This window comes from Herpailurus yagouaroundi, unplaced genomic scaffold (assembly GCF_014898765.1).
Source record: "Herpailurus yagouaroundi ecotype Mexico unplaced genomic scaffold, PumYag 141, whole genome shotgun sequence".
In the NCBI taxonomy this organism is placed as follows: Eukaryota; Metazoa; Chordata; class Mammalia; order Carnivora; family Felidae; genus Herpailurus; species Herpailurus yagouaroundi.
In genome coordinates, this window is record NW_024412396.1 from 42,838,011 (window position 1) to 42,847,847 (window position 9,837).

At 45.1% G+C, this 9,837-nt stretch overlaps 1 protein-coding gene across 3 annotated transcripts; it reads left to right on the forward strand.

Annotated features, from left to right (window-relative positions):
• The first annotated feature begins 269 nt into the window (after positions 1-269).
• On the forward strand, positions 270-9,837 carry RDH12 (retinol dehydrogenase 12). 3 transcript variants are annotated; one of them, XM_040477490.1, is made up of 7 exons: positions 270-478; positions 2,396-2,514; positions 3,003-3,158; positions 3,816-3,920; positions 4,731-4,940; positions 6,694-6,883; positions 8,992-9,837. In XM_040477490.1, the coding sequence occupies exons 1-7, from the start codon at positions 411-413 to the stop codon at positions 9,092-9,094; spliced, it is 951 nt and encodes a 316-aa protein (XP_040333424.1). In that variant the 5' UTR covers positions 270-410; the 3' UTR covers positions 9,095-9,837. The 3 variants fall into 3 exon arrangements, with proteins under 3 accessions (XP_040333424.1, XP_040333425.1, XP_040333426.1); XM_040477491.1 differs by having other exon boundaries at positions 270-454; XM_040477492.1 differs by having other exon boundaries at positions 6,694-6,926; positions 8,992-9,096.

Genomic DNA, 9,837 nt, shown 5'->3' on the forward strand with positions numbered 1-9,837 from the left:
TGTTGCTAAAGTTAAAAATATTCTGTCTTGCAGGAGTAGAGGTGGGCGTGGTTGGGAGAACACATTCCCTAAATAAGAGAAATAACCGAGGGTGGGGAGTTAGCCGGTAGTTGCTCTAGTTTTCCCCCATTCCCTTTGCCAGTAAGTTTGAAGTACTGCTCTTTCCTCCATCTTCTTCCCCGAGAACTACATCTCCCAGCAGGCTGTGCTCTGACAGCTCAGATTTAAATAGGATTCTGGGCTAAGCTCAGATAGAGCCTTGCTGCTGCTGAGTGCCCAGGAGTGAGAGGAACTAGAGGAGGAGAGGCAGCGTGAAGCAGACAGGAGTTGGAGTTAGACCAGGAGCTTGAGCCAGACCTGGAGTCTAAGGTGCTTTTGCTAAAGCGGCAGCAACTAAAGAAGTTGAAAAGATGCTGGTTGTCTTGGGACTGCTCACCTCCTTCCTTTCTTTCCTGTATGTGATAGCTCCATCCATCAGGTTTGTTTTAATTCAGTAACTCATGGAATATTTTGCAAAGTCCTGGATTGGGAGCCACAGAGCTTGTAAGTAGATGAGTTCTCAGCTGCTGAAAGAAGAGAAAGGGATGGAGGCTGAGGGAAATAAAGTCAGGGCAGAGAAAGCAGGAAGGAGGTAGTTATGAAACTGAGAAGGAAGCACCTGGGGCTGGGAGAGAAGGGGCTGGTTTAAATTCTGATGCTAGTGGATAGCTGACTCTATGACAGACAATCAAGGTAGGAGTGCTTGCTCTATCACTTTATTCCCTTGGGTTTCTCTGAAGGTCCCTATGTCCTTTCTTCACTGCTCCTACTCAAGGTTGCCCTGCTGGGTTACCATGGGAGGTCATTGCTGAAAGATTCATTGTTAAGTACCAGAAATTTTTCAAAGGAAACAAACTCTCTTACCTTTGAGACTACCCTCGACTAATGATTTGGGATGGCTTTTCTGCTGTGGGATTTCTGGAGGTGTCAAAGAAATGTGTGTTCTGAGTGAAAATTTTAAAAATTGCTGACAGGGGCGCCTGGGTGGCGCAGTTGGTTAAGCGTCCGACTTCAGCCAGGTCACGATCTCGCGCTCCGTGAGTTCGAGCCCCGCGTCGGGCTCTGGGCTGATGGCTCAGAGCCTGGAGCCTGTTTCCAATTCTGTGTCTCCCTCTCTCTCTGCCCCTCCCCCGTTCATGCTCTGTCTCTCTCTGTCCCAAAAATAAATAAATGTTGAAAAAAAATTAAAAAAAAATAATAAAAAAAAATAAAAATTGCTGACAATAGGGGCACCTGGGTGGCTCAGCTGGTTAAGCATCTGACTTCGGCTCAGCTCATGATCCACGGTTCAAGCCCCTTGTCGGGCTCTGTGTTGACAGCTCAGAGCCTGGAGCCTGCTTCAGATTCTGTGTCTCTCTCTCTCTCTCTCTCTCTCTCTCTTTCTCTCTGCCCCTCCCCCACTTGTGCTCTGTCTGTCTCTCTCTCAAAGATAAATAAACATTAAAAAAAATGCCGACAATAAAGAAGATAAATGAACACATCAGAAACAGAGTGTTGCTCTAGGTCCTGGCATAGAAACAAGGTTTAAGTTCTAATTTTGCCACCATTAGCAAATGACTTGAACTCCTTTGACCCCCATCTTCTCCTCTGTAAAAGGGGAATACTAACAGGATGAGAGGATTAAAATAAGTTCTCTATGGAAAGTGCCTAGCCTAGTGCCTAGTGCCAGTCAGATGATGCTTAGGAAATGTTAGTTCTCCCCTTTTCCCACCCTCTTTTTCAGAACTTGTCAAGTCAACTTTATGTGAAAGGATGCTCTCTGTACAGATGTCTGAACAAAAGAGGTTTCTGTCTGTGTGTTGATGGCTAGAATGGAATTTCTAGTAGGATGGCAGAAAGCCTCTGAAGATGTCAGCTCTCTAAAACTGGAAAGCAGCCCAAGAGCCATATATGTATATGGGAACTCTTGAAGTGCTGTTAATCAATTACTCACTGTTGATGCTTATTGAAGACCTAGGGCTCAGGACCATTGATTCTACTAATGCTCATCATGCATATGTTTTGAATGCAGGTTAGAGGAGGAAGCTGACCTCTGGGAACCTCTAGAGATACAAGCTAGGTATCTGTGTTATCTAACAAGGAAGGTCTCCATTGGCCCTGGCTCAAGAGCACTTATTCACTTTGTCCAAATGATCATTTGTAGTTTCTGGGCACATGATCTTACAACCTGAGCCAATGAGCAGGATACCTAGTGGGAAAAGAGTGTCCCCTGAAGATTCACTTTTTTGGGTCTCCTGACAGCAACTTAAAGAAATTTCTCTTTGAGGATGGATGGATTTTATGTTGATCTCAGTCTGGAATTGGGAAGGATAATGCATGAATGCTTTTGGTTTCCTTTTGTTTCCCTTGCCTATAGGAAGTTCTTTGCTGGTGGGGTTTGTAGATCAAACGTGCAACTTCCTGGGAAGGTAGTGGTGATCACTGGCGCCAACACAGGCATTGGCAAGGAGACGGCCAGAGAACTCGCTCGCAGAGGCAAGTCCTTCCCCTTCTGTGTTCATAGGACAGTGCCTCCTGCCTTTATCACTGGGGATTCTGTCCACATTTCCTTGTCTTTCCTCCTGGGCTTGGAGGTTCTGGTCAGAAATTCAAGGAACCTGGGATTCAAGTCCAGCTCTGGCACCAACTTACTCTGTACCCTTAAACAAACCTTCTTCCCTTCTCCTTCCCTATTGTATAAGGGAAATAATGATGTCCATGTAAATATTGCTCAAATCAGCTATTCTAAAGGTAGATACCAAGCCACATTAAATACCAGAGTGTAAAAGCCAGGGTTCCCAGCCTAGGGTTAAGCTGACAGCAAAGGGTCTGAATAGTTCACTTGTGAGAACCCTGAGATGGCAATATAGCCACTCACTGTTTAGGGATGGCTAGGAGAATGTTCTGTCCACCGGTCTCAAGCCCACGTCCTCTTTTTCAGCCTAGGGTTTGAACATGTTGCTCTGTCTTTGTTTTGGCCCCAGGAGCCAGAGTATATATTGCCTGCAGAGATGTACTGAAGGGAGAGTCTGCAGCCAGTGAAATCCGAGCTGATACAAAGAACTCCCAGGTGCTGGTGCGGAAACTGGACCTATCTGATACCAAATCCATCCGAGCCTTTGCTGAGGGCTTTCTAGCAGGTAAGTCCCCTGTGAGTAGACAGAAAAGCAGGAAACTGGGTGTGGGACTGATTGCTCCACCCTGTATCATCTGTGACCTTTACATCAGAACCACCGTGGATCTCACTGGACAGGTTCTGCCACATGAACCAGCAGGGCAAGGAATTGGTGGTGGACAAGCTGGGCAGGATCCTTATCATCTTTTTCCTCAGCAATGGGGATGCTGGGCTCTCTGTCTGGGCTTGCACCTTGGCATCAAGGTGTGGCCCTGATGCCACTCTCTTTTCTCATCCTGAGAATCAACCTTCTGTGCCACAGGCACTAAATGAAGTTGTGCTGCTGCCAACATTTTTCTGTTTCTTGGAAAATGACTAGCTTTTACCAAGGACTATGAAATCCATGCAAGACAGGGACTATGTCTGTCTTGTTTTATGACTGGGTGTCCAGCGCATAGCTGAGTGAGCCTGGCCCAGAGTTAGTACTTAGTACACATTTGCTAAATGAATGAATGAATGAATGTCCAGGCAGATATCAATAACTAAATTTAGAAATCCAATGACCGTGGTTATTGAATATCACTGAGATAGGTTGAAGGGAAAGAAGCAAATACTCAGGATTACAACAGGCAGCTAGTGGGCTCCTTGCTAACTTCAGGGTCTCCTTGGTTATACTTTATAGAGGAAAAGCAGCTCCATATTCTGATCAACAATGCAGGGGTGATGATGTGTCCATATTCTAAGACAGCTGATGGCTTTGAAACCCACCTGGGAGTCAACCACCTAGGTAAGTATTTTTGAGTGACTGGAAAGCAAGAAAACCCCATCTTGTTTTCTGTAGGGAGATGACCCTATACCAGTACTGAGAATCTCTAGTGAGCTTCATAGAGTTGGGGGTTTTGTTGACTATCCTTCTCCTGACCAGTACAAAAAGTGAGATCCTCCTACTCATACCATTAAGAAGCCCCAAAACTTGGAGACACAAGGAAGAAGAATGTCATTCTTGGATGGGGCCGTGGTAGTGCAAGCCTTCCCATGCAGGACCAGGCATGCAGGGTGCAGGAATCTGTGTTTGGCTGGAGGGGGTCACATTTATAACTAAGGACCAAGCAAGTCAAGGGCTAGGCTACAGAGGAGACAGATCTTGAGGGTCTGAGGTATGAATAAAGCTGGGGTTCAGGGTTCATGGCTCTAGTGAGGAGTTCATGGAACATGTTCTCTGGTCCTAGGCAAACTACTTTAACCTTACTATTCCATCCTTCCTTCTGTACATAAATGTATTTGGGCCCTCAGTTGTGTGATCATGGCCAGAGGGTGGTTGGAAGCCATCAGGAGGCATTTCTCCTGACTGGGACAGGGCAGAGGGACAAATAAATACAGATCAAGTCTATATTGCCTTGCCTATAGTCTAGCTCTGGCCCTTGCCTTGAGGAATGCACTCACTCTGACTGATGATTTGCACTGAGTTATCACAGCATCTAAATTTGTTCACGCCCAGAAGATAGGGAGTTAATGCTGAAGTCCTATCATCAGCTCCCACCCCTAAGCCTGAGCTGTCACCCCACTCTTCAATCTCCCCTGCTGGCTCTCCTCACAGGCCACTTTCTTCTTACCCACTTGCTCCTGGAGCGGCTGAAAGAGTCCACTCCTTCACGGGTGGTGAACCTGTCATCGGTAGTCCACCATGCTGGCAAGATTCGCTTCCATGACCTCCAGGGTGAGAAGCGCTATAGCCGAGGTTTCGCTTATTGCCACAGCAAGCTGGCTAATGTGCTTTTTACTCGTGAGCTGGCCAGGAGGCTCCAAGGTAAGTCTGGAGAAAGGGCCAGGGTTAAGATAGCAAACGGTCTTCCGTTTAGATTAGAGGTTCTGTTTAGATTAGAGGTTCACAGAAACTTGTGAAGTCAAGATATCAAACATGAGCATTTCAATGATAGCTTTACACACTAAGGAGAACAAGGTCATAAACAGACTAAAAATAATTCTTGTTCCTGGGAAACTTAAAATTGAACAGGGGTTAGGAATCTATAAAGTTACCTTTCATTTATGTCACATCTTTTCTCCTATTTACCATCTCATTTGACTTTTCACAGCAACCTCTTGTAATAGGCAGGGCAGGTACTCTTATTACTATTTTATGGATCCAAGCTGAGGTTTCAAGAAGTGGCTAGCCCAAGGTTACATGGCAAGTGGAGGAGTCAGGACTGGAATATGGGTACTCTGCTTTAAATCCAGGGTGCTTCCTTCTGTGTGTGCTATTTGCCTTGAGGTTCACATGGTGAGCTAAGCTACAGGGCTGCCTCTACCTAGAGTCAGAGAGACCAAATTGGATTTTGGCCCCCTGGGTCTGAGCTCTTGGTGTACCACGTATGATCCACCTGTGTATATGTGCATGTCCCTTTAATTTCCCCTGACTTCATTCCCTCAGCTGTAAAATGAGGCGAGGCTTCACTTAATCCTATGATTCTGTGCTCCCCTGAAGTTTTTGCTGAGTTGCTGGCTTTGACATCTGCAAACCTGGGGGACCATTTGCCACAGGGAATAAGCCAGAGTTTGGGAACAATGGTATTTACTATCAGAATACATAAGGTAGAAGAATAGGGTAATTATTAGAAGAAATAATAATAATGACAATAATAATTGAGAGTTTTGTGTGTGCCATATATTATACATGTCTAAACTCATTTAATACAACATACCTATGAAGTAGGTGTTATTATTTTCCCCCACTCCACAAATGAAGAGATAGATATATCTCACTATAGATATATTAAGAAACTTGACCAAGAAAGTTTCCTAGCTGAGCCAGGATTCAAATGCAGATAGTCTAGCTCTAGAGTCTATGCTCTTTATTCTTCCTCAGAGTTCAGACCTTGGTCCTGCAGCCTATTAGGTATGACCGTGGGCAATTTACTCAACTTCTTTGTGACAAGAGGTCAGTTATGTCAACTGTAAATGGGCATCTTACAAGACTCATGGAGAATTACATGAAATAATACATGTAAAGCAGGCAGCATAGCCTTTGCACATAATAAGTACTAAAGATAGTAGAGGTACCAGTGGTTTCTTGGGACCATGTTAACCTCCATTATCTCTATCAATACCCCTCAAAGTACCCCCCCCCCCATAAAATGTGCTTGCTCAACAATTACAGCTCATAACAAGTTTCCAGCCTCCTACCTCCCAGCAAGTCGCTTCCCCTAAGCTCCTTCTATAGAAATTTCAAAGATACTACTATCCATAATTGATACTACTACTCCTACTACTCTTCCTACTACTACATGTGGTTGTTTCTACTATTAATACTTAAGCCACAGAGTAAAAGTGGCATTCAAACGGAAGAATCTGCAATCAAGAACTTCTTGTGGAACATAGAAGGCTGAGAAGGCTATAGATGTTTCTGGAAGAGATAGATTCTACTTGGCTGGGAGAGGTACCTTCTGAACCCGGGGTTTTGTTCTCTGAGTCCCTTCTCATTTGTGCATTTTTTTCCACAGGAGATGAGCTGTTTCTTTGGGCTCCGATGTGTCCCTGGGCTAACTGTGCTTTCTTTGCCCCAGGCACAGGGGTCACAACCTACGCTGTGCACCCAGGCGTGGTCAGCTCTGAGCTGATCCGGCACTCCTTTCTGCTGTGTCTGCTCTGGCGGATCTTCTCCCCCTTCGTCAAGTCGGCACGGGAGGGGGCACAGACCAGCCTGCACTGTGCCCTGGCTGAGGGCCTGGAGCCGTTGAGTGGCAAGTACTTCAGGTGTGTGGAGGCGGCACGGGTTTTCTCCACCAGTTTGTATGCGGTAAGGCACAGGGCTCCCTGGGCTCTGCACCCTGACCTAGTGGCCAAGTTTGTGCGTGATAATGGAATCCAGGTTTAGGTTGGGCCTGCACACCGAATGCTGTTACTTTTCCAAGGGAGCTTACATTAGAAACTTGAAAAGAGCTGCTTTTATGGTTCTGTTTTATAACTGTGTGCCACATTTTCAGTAAGTTTTGTGGCTTTCTGAGGGCCATCAGACTGTCCCTGTTGGTTATGCTTTGGAAAGAACATCCAGAGGGCTTCCTCTGGATCCTTTTTCTCCTCCTTGAAGCTTTTGGATGACTTCTTTAATAAATTCTTTAATACAACTTAGCACAAAGCGCTGGGGCAAGGTCACCTCTCCCCATTGTCCCCCGATGCTGCCAAGAGTGGTACTATCTGTTGGAATAACAGAAATAGACATTTCACTGTTGAGTCTTGCCACAAACTCAATGGGAATTCAGATGTTGGGAATAAAAGGAAGGGCAAGATTCAGTCTCCTTCCCATTCCATGGCTTGAACCATCCCAGTCTGCTATTCTTTCCTGTTTGCTGAAAGCTGCTGATTGGTACACCATTTATTAAATGAAGCACTGGCAATGACCTCAGTGCCCAACAGTAGAAGAATGGATAAATAATAGCTAATGTTGCTTAAGCTCTTGAAAGTGTTTGGTACTCTTTTTTTTTTGTTTGAGAGAGAAAGTGTGTGCACACGAGTGGGGGAGAGGGTCAGAGGGAGAGAGAGAAAGAGAATCTTTTTTTTTTTTAAGTTTATTTATTTATTTATTTACTTATTTATTTAGAGAGCATAAGCAGGGGAAGGGGTAGAGAAAGAGGGAGAGAGAGAATCCCCACAGGGCTTGAACCCAAAGTCTTGGATCATAACCTGAGCCAAAATCAAGAGTTGAGTGGTCAACTGTCTGAGCCACCCAGGCACCCCCAAAACAAAATACTATTTAAAGAAAAACACCATGAACACTGTGTTCTGCCCCCACCTCCCAATGTGTCTAGCTTCCAGTCTCCTGCTCCCTCCAAAAGAGAACAGGGTACTTAGTCTGGGGCTCATGGGGCACAAGTGGGTCCATGGATAGAATTCAAGGGGTCTGTGAAGTTGGACAGGAAGGCAATTGCATCTTCATTTTCACTAATCTCCATCTGAAATTTGACATTTCACTTTGATAACCAATGTCGGCCATCACCTTCTAGAGTAGCAGGGATACCTGTGACTTTGTCACCAATAAAACTAAGTATTTTCACATCCCCTGGCAGTTGTTGCAGGTGTCTCACGATGTCACTTCTGCTCACTGCCACTTTACAAGCAGGTGGCTGTCGGCCCCAGCACTAGCTCTTGTTACAGAGCACATTAACAAAGGAGCCTGTGGATCACTTTACCACGAAGCTGTTTTTAAAATATTTTATTTCATTTTATTTTATTTCATTTCATTTATTTTTTAATTATTTTTAACATTTATTTATTTTCAAGAGACAGAGAGAGACAGAGTGTGAGCAGGGGAGGGGCAGAGAGAGAGGGAGACACAGAAACCAAAGCAGGCTCCAGGCTCTGAGCTGTCAGCACAGAGCCCGACGTGGGGCTTGAACCCACCAACTGCGAGATCATGACCTGAGCTGAAGTCGTACGCGTAACCGACTGAGCCACCCAGGCGCCCCTGTTTTTAAAATATTTCAAAACTGAATTTCAATACAATTTGTTCCTTTTCATCCAAATATTTTATACATTTAGAAATATATTCTGGGGGCGCCTGGGTGGCTCAGTCGGTTGAGCATCCAGCTCTTGATTTTGGCTCAGGTCATAATCCCAGTGTCATGGGATCAAGCCCTACTCAGGCTCTGCACTCAGCATGGAATCTGCCTAGGATTCTCTCTCTCTCTCTCTCTCTCTCTCTGCCTCTCTACCCTGCTTATTCTCTCTGTCCCTCTCTAAAATAAAATAAAAAAAAAAAACATTTTTAAAGCAAAAAAGAAATATATTCTGATAAAGAGGCCAAAACCTTTTCCAGACTGTCCACTTCCACTCCTGGACGTTCATGCTGTTTCTCTGCCCTCCAGTGACTGCAAGAGGACCTGGGTGTCTCCAAGGGCCCGAGATAATGAAACAGCTGAGCGCTTGTGGAATGTCAGCTGTGAGCTTCTAGGAATCCAGTGGGAGTAGTGCTGATGGAAGAGCCACAGCTTTATCAGGCCTCGTCCACATCATACTGAAACGGGACCAAGGAAAAGGCCAGTTCTGAAGGGTTGTCCTCCTGGTTGGCTGCTGTTGAGGATCCTGTCCTGCTCCGATTCTCCTGTCTCTTCTGGAAAACTTTGCACACCCAACTCTCTTGTGAGGCTGTTCCATGACACAAGATGTTCACACCTATAGAGAATTCTTCTCCAAGGCTTGCAGAGTCAGCTGCCCTCTCCAGGCAGGAGGGCTGCACAGATGCCAGGTTGGGCACAAGGATGGCAGAAGAGCCTGGAAAATTAGGTCAGTTTCCTCACCAATACCAGAAATGCCAGCAAGCATGCTCAGCTGAGGTGACAGGAGCATCAGCGTTATACACTGTATTTCCAGGGACTATAGACCCAAACTCTGGACTAATCTCTCTTTGAGATACTAGTCACAACTCTGGAGTCTGGACCAACTCAGGAAAATCATGGCTAATCCTTGGCCAACTTTAGTTTCTTTCTCTGATCATCCTGGAGCCACTGCATGAAGCTGGACCCTCCCATTTTCTCTTTCTGGTTCTTTTTAAGAAGTTAAAAAAAATTTTTTTTGCTAGGTTTATTAAGATATAATTAACATATAATACTGAGTAAGTTTGGGCTTTCTCATTTTTGAACATGTAGATAGTTTCCTTCTACAAAGTTGCCTTTACCTAAATTTGTAGAGAAAATAAAGTCTGTGCATTCATC

What these genes read in the sequence shown, in the direction of transcription:
- RDH12 (XM_040477490.1), top strand. Translation starts at nt 411, where the DNA reads ATGCTGGTTGTCTTGGGACTGCTCACCTCCTTCCTTTCTTTCCTGTAT. An exon ending in CCTGGGAGTCAACCACCTAG is followed by an intron (nt 3,921 to 4,730) that starts GTAAGTATTTTT and finishes CTCTCCTCACAG; the next exon opens with GCCACTTTCTTCTTACCCAC. An exon ending in TTGAGTGGCAAGTACTTCAG is followed by an intron (nt 6,884 to 8,991) that starts GTGTGTGGAGGC and finishes TCTGCCCTCCAG; the next exon opens with TGACTGCAAGAGGACCTGGG.